General features: G+C 40.8%; 1 protein-coding gene across 2 annotated transcripts in view; it reads left to right on the top strand.

Moving 5' to 3' along the window:
* Positions 1 to 16,443, top strand: part of ANKAR (ankyrin and armadillo repeat containing) — a gene marked incomplete at both ends in the record, with an annotated part of 65,484 nt that overhangs the window by 31,870 nt on the left and 17,171 nt on the right. For both annotated transcript variants that reach the window (XM_080798585.1, XM_080798584.1), the window contains 4 exons: positions 3,600 to 3,768; positions 9,721 to 9,962; positions 10,566 to 10,719; positions 10,804 to 10,965. In XM_080798585.1, the coding sequence (XP_080654711.1) occupies positions 3,600 to 3,768; positions 9,721 to 9,962; positions 10,566 to 10,719; positions 10,804 to 10,965 (727 nt within the window). The remainder of the gene's footprint in view (positions 1 to 3,599; positions 3,769 to 9,720; positions 9,963 to 10,565; positions 10,720 to 10,803; positions 10,966 to 16,443) is intronic.

Raw genomic sequence — 16,443 nt, 5'->3', positions numbered from 1 at the left:
TTGGGGCTGGCGGGGGGGGGGGGGGTCCCGCGCGCCTCGGCACCGGGGGCTCCTGCGCTCTCGGGACCCCCGGGCGCGCGGAACCCCGGGCAGTGGCTCGACGCGCTCCGGCGCGGGTGGGCGCGCAAGGGGCCCGGGGGCACCGCGTCTCGTCCGAAGCGTGTGCGAGGCTGTCCCCGGCGGTGGCACGGGCGGCGCGCGGCCTCCTCAGCGCCAGGGCGTGCGTGTGTCCCCACGAGTCCCCAGACCCGCGGCCGCTCGGCGAGGCCTGCTCTGGCCGGAGCGCGTGGCCCCGCGGCGCGCCGGGAAGTCCCCTCCCGTGACCGCCGCCGTCCCTGCCGTGCAGCGCGTCCTCGAGCGAAACCCACCCGTGGCGCCGGCGGCCGTCCACCGAAGGTCCCCGTGGTTTCCTCCCGTGGCGCTTCCTCACGGCGACGGAGCTGCTGCGCAGTAAAATGGGCCCTTTTGGCCGCGTCCACTACTTCTGCCCTCAATTCTGTCTGGTCCAGAGTTCTGCTCGGGATCTCGGTTTCCTTTGCGTTCGCATGTGTGATTCGGCTTCGCCTGTCCTTTTTCACTTTTTTGAGTCATTTCCTGTTGGTCGGTTTGTTATCACTTGGAAAATATATTAGAAATATGGCCCCCCGGGGCCCACCTCTAGAGTTAATCTTTGCTTACTTAGAACTCAAAAATCTCCAGTGAATCTAACAGTTAGCCAGAGTTAGGATACGTGCGTCCTCGTATACAGTATAGTTAAGTTTTGCTTCGTCATTCACTCTTTTTGAGTATGGCTCCTTTACATTTATTGACATGACGTTTAATCTTAGTTCTGTCATAGTTTGTTAATACTGTTTTTTTCATCTTCTACTGTGTGGTCAGTGTTTTCTTTCTCTTTTTATCTTTAAAGTCCAGGACTGACACATCAACCTTAGTTACCTGTTTTTCCTGGGATCTGGTATAACTTTTCAACATGTATGTTCACCTTTTATTTTTGGAATGTTTTCCTGAATTCATATGTTTAAGTATTTTTTTTTCCCCTGTAGTAGTCTTTTAGTCCATTCACACGAGTACTTTTTGTGGGTTTCTTAGATGGCAGATTTTATTCTAGATGCTGGGTGACAGCAGTGAGTGAAACAGATGAAACTCCAGTGTCGTGGAGCTTGTAGCTGGGAGTAGCAGGACAATAAACAACGCAGATAAACCAAATACATAGTAGGTTAGGTGAGCAGAAGTGGTGAGAAGGAGAGTAAAGCAGGGAAAGGGGAGGAGGCGGTTGGCATTTGAGTACGGACCTCAAGGAGGTGGGAGAGCGTGCCGTGCTTTTCCGTCGGGAAGAGAACTCTAGGCAGAGGAGACAGCGCACAGTTACGGGAAGGCAGGATGTGCCTGGAATGTTCGAGAAACAGCGGGAAAGCGAAAGTGGCAGAGGGAAGGGAAAAGGGAGATGCTCCGCGGGGCGGTGGTGGACCACATCACTTAAGGCTGTGTGGGCAACTGTCAGACACCTTAGCTTCTGTGCTGAGTGTGTTAAGCCACTGAGCGATTTTGTTCTGTGCAGTTCCATGGAGAGATTTATATCACTTTACCCTCTGTTCTGAAATAGGCAGGCAAGGGTGGATGTTGCGAGACCGATTTAAAAACTGTAATAGTAATCCAGATGACACGTAATGGTGTCTTAGACCATTGTGGAAATGATGAGAAGTGATCACATTCTGTGTTACATTTTGAAAGTTGAGTCACCAGGATGTTTGGGAAAGTTGAAAGATCTGGAGGGACCTCAGAGAGACTCAGAAAGAACGGCCAGCGAGGAAGCCCGAGGAACCTGTGGTCCCATCAGCCAAGTGAAGAAGGTGTTTCAAAGAGGGAAAAATGATCAATAGTGTCAAAGCTATCGTAGGGTGAAAGTAAAATACTAGCCGCTGAATTCATTGGTCGGAATTAAAGGACCACCTGTCTGTGCGCACACGAATTATTTGTGTACTGTATCACCTGTTCCTGTCTTGTATAGCTCCCTGTAGTCTATATTCTGTATTCTGTAGCTGTCACTTGGTCTCTCGTCCTTGTCCACTCATCATTTCAATTTATTTCATTTTTCTTTTTTTCTCAATCCTATCATGTCACTTGCTATGTTTTTCAGCATCGATTTATTTTTGTGTTGATTACAGTTTGGTTTTATATTTCTCCACATCTTTCCTGAGATTTTTCAGCTCTCGTTTCTTCTCCCCGTCTCAAAAAAAAAACCTTCCCTGAGCTCTGATGTCTCTCCTGTGCATTCCTGTTTTATAGAAGTGATTGCCTCATTAATTTTTTTCATTGATAATAACATAGTGCTTTTGGTTACAATTTCATCTATTTTGTGACAATAATTTTTGATGAGCATTCTTCATCTGTCGTAAGTTTTTCGATTTTTTTCTTAAATATATTTAGACAGATGCTGTTCTAGTTCCTTTATGATCATTACTCATCTTTGAATTAGGTAAGTTCTTTCTGGTCTGGCTATTTGCAGGAAGTATATGTGGGAAAGAACATATATGAATGTGAATTATGAATTATGAATTATGCCACGGACTTGCATGCCTGGATCCTTTCTGCTTTCCTTTTCCTTGAGCCAACAGAGACTGGTGCGTAGTGCCTCACAATGTCGATCCCGTTTCCTCCGCAGTGCGGGGTCCGTCTCTTCCTTTGTACCCACCACCAGATTACTTCTTCCAAACATATCTTGTCAGTATGATTCGATGCTAATCTTTGCTTTCCTTAAATTTTGCATTTGTTTTTGCTAAATAGACCCAGGAAAGAGCCTGCTGCCCTCCTGCATACCCATTCCTGTTGTTTCAGACCGAGAATTGTGTGGGTTATTTTTTCTGCCCCTCAAGGTAGAGGCAACTCATTAGGAAAACTGTGCTCTGCTAACATTTCCTGTGGACAGTGGCCATGGGCTATCTCGCTCATCTCTTCTGGTAACTCACACCTACTGTTTGTGACTCAGCATTGTAGATGTCTCCTGCTTTTATTGAAAATGAGATTACATTTCTGTTTATCTTTCTTAATACTTTTGCATTTTTTTCTGTTAATAGAGGGAAATGCCATCTTTATTCCATTTAAAATTAGGAAATTATATTCACATCTTAAAATATTCTGTGTTGCACAAATATAATCACCAATTACCAGTACAATGTCTGCAATGGAGAACATCTCCAAATTGGCAGTGTATTCAATTAATCTTAATCAGTTGCTTTACTCTTTAGAGATTTATTAAGTGTTGCGGTGAACTTTATTTTGGTGTAGAGGAGGCTACTTTATGCTCAAACTTATATTAACTGTCATTTAATGTGACATACCGGTAGACACATTTGTTTGTGGGCATTCTCTCCTACATAAGCAGATATTTATAGTGAGAGAGATTATGGACTTATGTTTTTAAATAAAGATTGAATAAATCTTATAAAATTCAATGTTTTTTTTTAATTTAAATTCAATCAGCCAACATATAGTACACTCTTAGTGTCAGATGCAGTGTTCAACAGTTCATTAGTTGTGTATACCACCAGAGCTTATCACATCACATGCTCATCAATTAATTTTTGTTCCTTTATTTTTAGAATGGAATCCCAGCTCTGATAAGTCTTCTGAGGTTAGACATAGAAAATGTGCTAATAAATGTAATGAACTGTATACGGGTGTTATGTATGGGAAATGAACAAAATCAAAGAGCAGTGAGAGACCATAAAGGCATCCACTATCTTATCACATTTCTGAGTTCTGATTCAGGTGAGCCTCAATTTCTGTTTTATTTCTAAGTGATCGGATATATTAACTGAAGCACATACAGGTTGGACTTGTCCAGTAGGAGTGCCATGTCCTGGAGCGGATCCGCACATGTACAATGTAAACCCAATACCTGAAACACTCAAGTTCAAATGCTGGTTTATAAAGGAATTGACTCTCAAAGTTAGAGTTTAAAAATAAAGTTTAATTAAACTTTTTTTTTATAAATGGAAATACTGGCATAAATCATGAAAAGAATGCAGTTAATACACCCAGGGACTTGCGTAGATAACTGCTTGTGTGAATGACACATATATTGGTCATTGGGAACCATTTGATAAGTTACCACGAAAACTTCAGATTCGCTGTTAGATATTGGATATCAGAATTCTAGGTCATCAGGTCGTTAGGCCAATTACCACATTCTGAATTATGTGTCGGCACAAGAGCATCACAAGCTGTGAGGTGGCTCTGGTCTGCCCTGCGGGCGGTCTCTTCGGTTCTGTAAGAATTAGCTCATTTCAGTGAGCAGACACGTAACAGGGTAAGCCTCAAGTCCATGGTTTCCCCCAAATTTGAGGAGATTAAAAAATGGGGGGAAGCTCGCCCGTTTTTCTTCCTCAGTTTATCATCTGTCCGTTCTAGTTTTCCAGGAATAAAGATAGAAAAAATACGTTGGTCAGCGTGTCAGACGGGGTATGGATGAGGGGTGTCGCACAGAGCTCGCCCTTCCATTAGAGCTTCAGAGGTAGCAATTCCGACCTGCTGGGCGCGCCTGGCTGGCTCAGCCGGTGAAGCGTCTGCCTTTCACTCAGGCCATGATTCCAGGGTCCTGGGATCGAGTCCCATATCGGGCTCCTTGCTCGACAGGGAGCCTGCTTCTCCCTCTGCCTGCCACTCTGTCTGCTTGTGCTCACTCTCGCTCCTCTCTCTCTCTCTCTCTGACAAATAAATAAATAAATAAATCTTAAAAAAAAAAAAAATTGTCATCTCCTAAGAGCTTCTCTCGTACGGGGAAGTCATTTGAAGTCCTTTCCCTTCATTACAAATGCCCAAGGTCATCTGCTCTAATCGGCCCCATCAGTAACTAGGCTCCACTTTATCTTTTTTTTTTTTTCTAAGTAGGCTCCACACCCACTGTGTAGCCCAGTGCAGGGCCTGAATTCAGGACCCTGAGATCAAGACCTGAGCTGAGATCAAGACACAGACACTAACCAACCGAACCACCCAGGTTCCTCAACTGTATCATTTTTAAGAACAGCGTTAGAGATAATGCATAGAATCATCCAATCACTATGTTCTGTGTTATACAGCTGAAATTGATACAACATTGTACTGCAGTTTTTAAAAATAGCGTTATAAAACAATTTTTAAAAATAGCATTATAGCGGCACGTGGGTGGCTCAGTGGGTTAAGCATCTGCCTTCGGCTCAGGTCATGATCTCAGGGTCCTGGGATCGAGCCCAACGTCGGGCTCCCTGCTCAGCGGGGAGCCTGTTTCCCCCTCTCCCTCTGCCTGCATCTCCCCCTGCTCATGCTCTCTCTCTCACAGAAATAAATAAATAAAATTCTTTTTTTTAAAAGAAGTTTTAAAAAAGCATGAGAGAGCCAGCTTTTATGCTTATTTTAGCCATAGAATTTTTTACTTGTTTATAATTGTTCTTTATTTTATTATTTCTGTCTTGTCTCCTTAATTAAAATGTAAAGACAGAGCAGGGCATGCCTGGGTGGCTCATTTGGTTAAGCGTCCAACTCTTGATTTCAGTTCAAGCCCTAATCTTAGGGTTGTGACATTGAGCCCAAGTCCGGCTCCGGGCTGGGTGTGAAGCTGCCTCAAGATTCTCTCCCCTGCCCTCTGCCCCTCCCCCCCACCAAAACTGTGAAGACAGGGACTAGCTTTTCCCTATCCTTTTTCATCCTCCAGATTCCAAATGCTAGAACAAAGCACACATTATAGAGGCTGTTTGAACAAATACAGTAAATAAATTCATGAAAGCTGTAGAAATAAATTGTTGAAATTGTTTCTTTTGGGCTCTTGCCTTATCTTAATGAATGTAACTTATCCTAATCTGTAATCTATATTATCTGCTCATTCCAAGGAAGATAATTTTGGGGAAAGAAGTTAATCATTTTTTTCTCTTCATTTATAATTTGTAAATGCTTCATTTATAATTTTAGTGCTTTAACAAATAATTCTCTTGGCTGTTAGCTGGGTTGTTAATGTGTAGAGGTTCAGAAAGGAATTTTATTAATTCCAGTGTCGTCTTAACCATTCTCACCAACTCTAAGATTCCACGCATTAAGGTAAAGGGCCCCAGAGCAGAGTCCCCGGCAGTTTCTTGAGACGATGGGTTTATGAGCATCTCCTCAGTCCCGCCCCGGGCTCCGGGACCCCCTCCCTTGCTGGCTTTGGTTGGGTGTGAGCCGCTGCCCCACCCGCCTTCAGCCACTTCTTTCTTCCTCGGCCACTTGCCGCCGGCGCGCCCACCCTCACCCCTGTACTGCTTCAGAGTTCGTCCTTCCAGTGGCCCACGATCGTCCTGTTCCGTGTTACCGACAAGGAGTCACACGACCCCACCGTGGAAGTAGAAAGCTGTGCGGAAAGTACACAAAATGCTTTTCAGCTGCAAACTGTCAGCAGAACTTGCGGAGCTCGTCATCCTTCCTAGGCTGAGGACTGACCCGGCTCCCTGCGCCTGTGCTCTGCACGCTCCCTGCGGGCTTCGGGGAGAGACGGTACCTGCCGTCAGGACCTTCCAGAAGCTGAAAACTTCGGAATTCAGTTCGCAGGAACTTTAGATACAGACCATCTCCGTCCTCAAGGTTCTTCCACCCAACTCTTAAAGCTGGGGGTCCTCAGCCTCTGTTCTCGGTCCGTCTTTGTTGGTTTGTTGGTTGGTTGGTTGGTTTTTAATATACGACACTCTCCTAAGCAGTTGTATTTACTGCTCAGAACTTCGTTGTGGTTCGAATCCACTCTTGCTGGCTCTCTAGCCGACTCCCTGCTTTTCCTCTGAGCATTGGAGACAGTTTGGGTTATTGAGGTGCTGAGATAGTCCCTCTCCCTTTAGAATTTGGATCCAGTTGATAAGTAGACACAGGAGTCAAATAGAGCAAACCTTCAGCCTCCCTGTTGGAAAGGTTGCTTCGAGAAAAGAGAAAAAAAAAAAAATCGTACCAAAAGAATCCAAGTCATGCATTTGTGATGACTGATTCTCCCAATTAAGAAATTTTGTAACTCACTATTCCTTTTTTTTAAGAAAAATATTTTATTTATTTATTTGACAGACAGAGATCACAAGCAGGCTCCCCGCCGAGCAGAGAGCCCAATGAGGGGCTCGATCCCAGGGCCCTGAGATCATGACCTGAGCCGAAGGCAGACGCTTAACCCACTGAGCCACCCAGGCGCCCCCTCACTATTCCTTTTATGGAAGAAATGAGAAACACACCTGAGTATAGGAATTTCCACTTTTTGGATGACTCAGCAGTACAGTAAAAGAATGATTCCGCCTCCCGACCCGCCACTCTCTTAATTTTAGTAACCTACTGGGTTTAACATGCCAAGTATTACTAGAGTTATATAGGTAAATGCAAAGTTGATCACATTTTTACCCTTTTTTAAATCATTCGCTGGTTCTTTGTCACCTAAGATAAAGCCCAAATTTCTGTCACAGCGTATACCCCCTTCTAACCTAATTCAAACAGAAACGACCTTCCCGTCATTTCCTGTCACTCCCTCCCTTGTTTCACTCTGCGTCAGTACGGAAGGCATTGCTCCTTCATACTCCTGGCCTTCGGCTTGTCCCACAAGGTTCAAGGGCTTTGTCGTGTCAGTTCATCACTGTTTCTCTGTGCCTAAGGCAGTGCCTGGCATGTAGTAGCTCCTCAATAAAGTATTTGCTGAGAAAACAAATGATTGAATGATGAAAATATTCATAACAAAAAGTTAATGTATTTGATATGTGATACGTACACACATGCGTGCACACACGCACGCACGGGCACACACACACGCACACAAACATACACACATACATGAACAATCGGCCTTAATAGAGAGAACTAACCTGAATAGTCTGTGAAAGCACAGCACTAGGTTTCGAGTCTGCCCACTTGAATACAAAGGCACCTTCTGTACAGTTTTGACTTTGGGAAACACGTGTCTTACATATTACAAAAGAGCACATTCGATCTACAAGGCTACTGGGGGGAAACTAAAATTTAAAACAAGCAGAAACAAATGAACCCAACTAGATTTCAAATGAATTACGTAAAGATTTTATTTTTTATTTTTTTAAAATATTTTGTTTATTTATTTGCGCGAGAGAGAGAGGGAGGGAGAAGCAGACTCCCTGCTGAGCAGGGAGCCCAACAGGGGCCTTGATCCCAGGATCCTGAAACCATGACCCAAGCCGAGGGTTGATGCTCAACTGGCTGAGTCACCCAGGCACCCCACATGAAGACTTTAAAAGAAGAAGAAAAAAATTAATAACCAGTGACTTTTGAACACAGCCCTTCACAGGCACCTGGGTGGCTGAGTCGGTTAAGCATCTGACTCTTTATCTCAGATCAGGTCTTGATCTCAGGGTCGTGAGTTCAAGCCCCACACTGGGCTCCAAGCTGAGTGTGGACCCTGCTTAAAAAAAAAACAAAACAAAATGGGTGAACATAGCACTTCATTATATAACCTCAGCCTAGAGGAGGAAAAAAGATAACTGCAAACATATCTTGGATTCGTATTTCATAGTGATATGGGTGAAACGGCTCTGAACCTGTGTTCTAAGTATTGTAGAACTGAACAAATGAATAAATATGTTGATAGTATTGTGTTCTCGCTGTGAAAAGAAGTATACAGAATACGGGAAGGCAATAAAGAATCCTGTAGGATTGGGCTGGAATTGGAAAATTGGAAACATATTTATTTTCCTAGTTTTGTCTGCTAGGAGAGTCTAGAAGCAATGATATTTCAGTAGAAATGAATATATCTAGTACCCAAAAATCTTGATTTCTAAGTATCATTCCTCATTAAAAGAAAAGAGAACTTGAAGAAATGGTTCTTCTCAGGGCTGGAGCAGAGCAGGTATATGGTAAGTTTGAAACATCATGACAGAAAGTACGAAAAAGCTAAAAAAAAAAAAATATGGACGTATATCAATTTTTGCTAAATCTTGAGGGAGTTCTTGGACTTTTGTAAATTTTCTGTAAGTTTTAAAGAGAACAAATACAACTGGTTAATAAGAATGTATGAAACTATTTAGATTCAACAGTATCCAAAAATATGAAATAAAAGGAGACACAGTTTTTTGCCTATCAGATTAGCTAAATGTATGTATTTATGCTTCATGCTGGTATCTATATCTATACTTAAAAATGTACAGTCACATTGGAACTCTCATACTCTGATTGTGGAAGGGTAAAATGCAATTATCATTTTTGGAAACTAATTTACTATGATATATTAAATTATTCCAGTAATTCCTAGGACTCTATATACTAAGGGAAAAATCCAGGAAAGAAAAATAACTTTTGTGCCAACATTTCTCCTATATATTGTTTAACACAGTGAAAAGTTGGACATGACATCTATTTTTTTAAAAGGTGAATGCATAAGAAAATGTAATACACTCATTAATGAAACATTTAGGAGACACTGATGTTCATAAAGAATGAGAAAATGTTTTACTGGTAAATTAAAATGTAATATATGGTGCTTATAGTACAACTATGTTAAACATGTCTGTAAGACTGCTTAAATATATCTTTTCCTTTGAAAAGTGATTAAGACTAAAGGAAATAAATACTTGCATTTGGGTGGTGAGAATCTGGACAATTTTGTTCCTATTTTACTTATTTTCTATACACTCTGTAAGTTGGATTTTTTAATAAGGAACCTAGTAAGTTGCATTTTTATATTTTTAAAAGGTTTGTTTAACTGTTTCTTGCATTCATTTGAAGATGTGCTGAAGGCTGTCTCTTCTGCCACACTTGCTGAGGTCGCCCGTGACAACAGGGATGTCCAGGACGCTGTCGCTCGGGAGGGAGCCATTCCTCTTCTGGTGGCTCTTTTTCAAGGGAAGCAACTTAGTGTCCAAGTGAAGGGAGCAATGGCTGTGGAGTCACTGGCTAGTTACAACCCGTGTATACAGAGAGCATTTCTGGAGACATCATTAAGTAAATATCTTTTAAAACTCCTCAAGGTAGGAATTGTATGATAACTTGTCATTTTTCTTAGACAAAGTATTCAATACTGAATTTAGTAAAGTGAGAAGAAAACTAAAACCAACTCTTTTTTTTTTAAAAGATTTTATTTATTCGACAGAGAGAGACAGCGAGAGAGGGAACACGAGCAAGCAGAGGTAGTGGGAGAGGGAGAAGCAGGCTCCCCACTGAGCAAGGAGCCCAATGCGGGGCTCGATCCCAGGACCCTGGGATCATGACCTGAGCTGAAGGCAGACGCTGAATGACTGAGCCACCCAGGCGCCCCTAAAACCAATTCTTGAATGAACTTTTTGGAAAAGATTTTATTTATTTGTTGGTTGGTTGGTTGGTTGGTTTTAGAGAGAGAGCACGAGCATGTTGTGGGGGGCGGGGAAGAATCTTAAGCGGACGCCATGCCTGGTGTGGAGCCTGACACGGGGCTCGATCTCATGACCCTGAGATCATGATCCAAGCCAAAACCAAGAGTTGGACACTTACCCGACTGAGTCACCCAGGTGCCCTTAGAATGAATATTTTATAAAACATCCCTACAATGTTCAATAAATATGCATTGGAAGAATGGATTTTTTTTTTTTTAATAGGCGTTTCAAACAGATGTTAAGGAACAAGGAGCTGTAACCCTTTGGGCCTTGGCAGGACAAACCCTGAAACAGCAGAAGTACATGGCAGAACAGATCGGATACAACTTTATAATAAATATGCTTTTGTCACCATCAGCTAAAATGCAGTACGTTGGTAAGTTATTTCCCGTGCATAAATCGGCACCATGTGGAGCAGCACCTTGAAGTAGCCGACATATATCTTGCTTTTCTTGACCAGGAGGTGAGGCAGTCATAGCCCTAAGTAAGGACAGCAGGATGCATCAGAATCAGATCTGCGAGGGCAATGGCATCGCTCCGTTGGTTCGCTTACTGAGGATTAGCAAAATTGCTGAAGGCACACTTCTGAGTGTCATCAGAGCTGTGGGGTCCATTTGTATTGGTTTGTAAAGTTTTTCTCAGTCCTTAAATTATCAGTAAGATACTTCCCTTCCTCTCTGTCTCCACTGATAAAGCCCTAAGTCATACTCAATCTATAAAAAGCTCACCATTGTTTTTTATTTCTCTAAGACCTCAATGAGTAAAAGTGGTGTGGGTGGCTCAGTGGGTTGAGCCTCTGCCTTCCGCGCAGGTCATGATCTCAGGGTCCTGGGATCGAGCCCCACATCAGAAGCAGCCCGGAGCCTGCTTCTCCCTTTCTGTCTGCCTCTCTGCCTACTTGTGATCTCTCTCTCTCTCTCAAATAGATATATAAAATCTTTTTTAAAAGAATAAAAGTGGCCAGTAAGTCTAGTTCCTTTCGTTGCAAAGGAACTAACATTTGGGGATGTCTGTAAGAGTGTATAGAATTGTCAGTGATTGATCTACCAAAAATAAACATTGGAGTTCTTTGCTGACCGTCGTGAATGCATGAAGCTGATTGTAGACTGTTTCTTATACATAAGAAAAAAAATCTTTATTTGTAGTTGATTGTATTTCCTCGAAAAATAGTCTAGCTGAATGAAGAATGTAAGAATTGGTTCCAAAAAGATTTTTTTTCTCCTTGCTTGAAAAAGCTACTTTGCTGAAGTTCATTAAAGTTTCAAGGCAGTCAGTCAGACAAAATAACATTTCTTTTTTTAGCCAGAGTCTATGGTATAGATAATAGAGATTTCTAAAATTCTAATAGATAACAACATATATACAAAACTACCGTGTGTGTGTGTGTGTGTGTGTGTGTAAGTGCCCGTGCACAAATGCAATTTCTTCTCATTACTTCACTTCAAAGCTGTCTACAAACCATCTACATTTGCCACAGACAAGGGGATCTCCGTGAGAATTGTGGAGGAAAACTCTTGATTTCAAATTTACTGGTTTAGAGTGGTTATACATACGCACACACCTCCCTTTTTCTTCCTCCTCATGTTCATTTTTTCTTCTACACTCTTGAACATATGTAACGTATTTAAAATAGCTGTTTTAACATCCCTATAATGAGTTCCAGCATTTGTATCATTTCTGGGTCTCTACTGGCCAACATTTTTTCCTGATTATGAGTCATATTTTCCTACTTCTTTGCATGCCCAGAAAATTTTAAATGTGGGTTTTTAAAGACCTAGTGAAATAGTTTACATACAATAAAATATTTATTTATTTTTAAAGATTTCATTTCAGAGAGAGAGCATGTGCGTGTAAGCGCAAGTGCATGGGGGCCTGGGGCAGAGGGAGAAGCAGACTCCCTGCTGAGCAGGGAGACCCACGTGGAACTTGATCTCAGGACCCTGAGATCATGACCTGAGCTGAAGACAGACACTTAACCAACTGAGCCACCCAGGCGTCCCACAATAAAATATTTAAATAAAATATACAATAGAATAAAATATAAAAATACATTAAACCATACAATTTGGCGAGTTTTAACATGCGCATTCAGCTGTGACACCATCACAGTAGTCAAATAAATGAATATAGCCATCATCCCAAATGGTTTCATTGTGTGCCTTTGGAATCCCCCCTCTTTGCCCTTCTATCCTCAGAGAACCACTGATGTTTTCTATCACTATAGATTAGTTTGTATTTTCTAGAATTTTCTGTAACTGGATTATACAGATATGCCTTTTTCTTGCTGTTTTCACTCAGCATAGCTATTTTGATATTGATGCATATGCGTTCACTTTTTTAATGCTGTCGTATTCCATTGTATGGTATGATGGATGATTTTATGACTTATGATACGTGTAGTTATTATCTGCCTCCCTGCATGCACACACACGCGGTCGCTGTTCCTCTGGCGAGCCTGGCGAATGCACACGGACATACTATGACCCGTCCGTCCAGGCGCCCACTCATGGGCATTTAGATTGTTGCCAGTTTCCTGCTGTTATACATGAAGCTGCCATGAGCATTTGTGTGTAAGTCTTTGTACAGACACAGATGTTTCCATTTCTCTTGGGTAAATACCAAAAAGTAGGATTCCTGGGTCATTGAGTAGGTGTGTGTTTAACTTACAGAGAAACTGCCAGACTGTTTTTCAAAGTTGTGCTATTACTTTGCATTCCTACTAGCAGTGTATGAGAGTTCCAACAGCTTCACATCCTTGCCAACACTTAGTACGATGATTTTGGCCATTAGAGTGCATATGTAGGTAAATCTCATTATGATTTTAACTTGTATTTCCCTAATGTTTAATGATGCAGAGCATCTTTTCATGTGCTTAGTTGCCATTTGTATGTCCTTTTTGGTAAAGCGTCTGTTCAGATATTTTGCCCATTTTTTTTTACTTTTTTTTTTAAAGATTTTATTTATTTATTTGACACACAGAGAGAGAGAGATCACAAGTAGGCAGAGAGGCAGACAGAGAGAGAGGAGGAAGCAGACTCCCTGATGCGCAGAGAGCCCGATGTGGGGCTCGATCCCAGAACCCTGAGATCATGACCTGAGCCGAAGGCAGAGGCTTAACCCACTGAGCCACCCAGGTGCCCCTATTTTGCCCATTTTTAAATTTGTGTTGTCTTATTGAATTGTAAGCATTCTTTATATATTCTAGATACAAATCATTTGTTAGATGTATGTTTCGCTTATTCCCAATCTATGGTGTGTCCTTTCATTTTTGTAACAGGGTCTTTTGAAGAGCAAAAGTTTTTAAAATTTTGATTGAAGTCCAATTTATTGGTATTTTAAACTTAGTTCATAAGTTTTGTGTCCTCTTTAAGAAACCTGCCAAACTCAAAATCATAAAGGTTTTCTGTTTTTCTCTGTATTTAGACATATGATCCATTTTAAGTTAATTTTTGCATATGGCCAAGATTTTTTTTTTTTTTGATATGGCTGTTCAATTGTTTCAGCCCCATTTATTGAAAAGATTATCTTTTCCTCCAGTGAATTTTTCTGAGTTATTTCTGGACTTTTTATTCTGTTCTATTTACTTTTTGTCTATCTTTATGTCATACTCACTGTCTTAATTATTGAAAGTTTACAGTAAATCGTGGAAGCAGGAAGTATAAGTCCTTCAACGTTGCTATTCTTTTTCAAAGTTGTTTTGGCTGTTCTAGGTCCTTTGCCATTCCATATAATTTAAAAAATCAATCTGTCAATTTATGAAAAAGATCTATTATTTTTATTGGAATTGCATGAAATCTATAAATAAATTTGTGAAGAACAGGCATCTCTGAAATATTAAGACTTCCAATCTATGAACTGTATGTCTCTCTACTTGTTTAGGTCTTCTTTAATATCAATCAGCAATGATTCCTAGTTTCCAATACACAATTCTTGTATATATTTTATCTTAGGTATTTTATATTTTAAAATTATGCATAGTAAGTTTTGATTAAATGCTGGACATTGTGAATTGCAAACTGATAGATGCTGAATTTTTTGGTTTTCCTTTAAAGGGAGTTAGGCTTTGTTCTGGCCTGCAGTTATCTCACTTGGGATCAATTTGCTCCATTTGCAGCTAGCTTTCAAGCTGTATTAGGACAATTCTAGAGCAGCTTTTACTCTGGAACTAACTTAACTCCACTATTAAGATGATATCGTTCTGAGGACTTAATTCCTTATATACTCCCTTGAATCATGAGGAGTCTGAACTCTGGCCACAGAGCATAAACCATTCCTAGCGCTGTGTGAGCTCTGAGAATTGTTCAGCTACTGCTCGTGGTGGTTCTTTTCCTAACTTAATGGCGTTTCATCCCATTATTAACATATGAAGATTCAGTCAGAGATGGGATGGTATTCGTCTTATGACACTACCATTATCATTATCATAATCATGATTATTAAAAACATTCATTATGGTGGGGACCTACCGTAAGCACCTTCACTCTTCACAATCTCCCTGTTTACTCCATTTCCACTTACTCTGAGATGAGCAATCCCTTTTCTGTGCTTCGAGTGTATTTTTTGTATCTTTGTTAAAGCACCCATTGCATGTACTAAAATCATGTATTTAAACAGTTGCTTCCCCTATAGAATATAAACACCTCGGAGGCAGAGATTCTAATGCCTCTTTTCCATTTTTTTTTTTTTTTTAAGTAGGCTCCATGCCCAGTGTGGAGCCCAATGCAGGGCTTGAACTGGTGACCCTGAGATTAAGACCTGAGCTGAGATGAAGATTCACACTCTTAACTAACTGAACCACCCAGGCACCCTCTAATTTCTCTTTTTAACTCTACTTCTTACCTCAGTTCCTGATGAGTTAGACATTCAAGACCTGCCACAAGCTGAATCAAGAATATTCACGTAATCAATGTCCACACATCCCTAGGTGGCCAGTGTGGGGGTTGGGGACAAGGAAACAAACATGTCCTTTGCCCCTATTTCTTCCAGTTCCTTCGAACTTCCCCAGATGATAAGTGACTTCTCTCCATTGTTCAGAGAAAGGTCTGATCTTGTATTTATATTTGAGTACATAAACCTGCTGTGTATGTTGCGGTATTTCTTAGCAAAACAACAAAATTCAAATTATTTGTATATCCACTAGATAGAGATGAGAAGTTTTTAAACTGAGATTGGCCTATAATTTAAAGTATTATGCTATTAAAGGAGACAGTAAGATTACCTTTTTAGTATGTGTATTTAAGGAATCTAGGAATTTTAACCAGGTGACTTACTCTAGTCATTTTTATAAAAATACTTTTTTATGGAATACAATAGCAACTCTAAGCTTAAGTACCTTGCAAATAATAAATCTTCAGTAAATGATAGCTTTTATATTATTATTCTTTGATAGTCTAACATTTCTCATTCCTTGGTTTTGTGACTAGTAGAAAACATCCACACTTCAAATAGTAATTTTTCCATGTTTATTCATTTTGCTTTTAAAGAAGTTAATTCAGGTAAAATACTGTTGATATAGCATTTCCTTATTTTTAATTCAAATTCAATTAATTAATATATAATGTATTATTTGTTTCAGGGGGTACAGGCCTGTGACTCATCGGTCTTGTATAATACCCGGTACTCATTACAAAACATACCCTCCCCAATGTCTCTCACCCAGTTATCCTATCCTCCCCCCAGCAATCCTCAGTTTGTTTCCTAAGATTAAAAGTCTCTGTGGTTTGTCCCCCTCTCTGGTTTCATCTTGTTTCCTTTTTCCCTCCCTTCCCCTATGACCCTCTGCCTTGTTTCTTAATTCCATATATCACTGAGATCATATAATAATTGTCTTTCTCTGATTGACTTAATTCGCTTAACATAATACCCTCTAGTTCTAGTTGCAAATGGCAAGATTTCATTTTCTGATGGCTGTGTAATATTCCATTGTATACATCTACCACATCTTCTTTATTCATTCATCTGCCAATGGACATCTAGGTTCTTTCCATAGTTTGGCTACTGTGGACATTGCAGCTATAAACATTGGGGGGCAGGTGCCCCTTTGGATTACATTTGTACCTTTTTGGTAAATACCCGTAAAATATGGTGTTTCCTTTTGTAA

This window comes from Martes martes (genome assembly GCF_963455335.1).
Source record: "Martes martes genome assembly, chromosome: 3".
Taxonomy (NCBI): domain Eukaryota; kingdom Metazoa; phylum Chordata; class Mammalia; order Carnivora; family Mustelidae; genus Martes; species Martes martes.
This window is presented reverse-complemented; position numbering and strand designations above follow the sequence as displayed.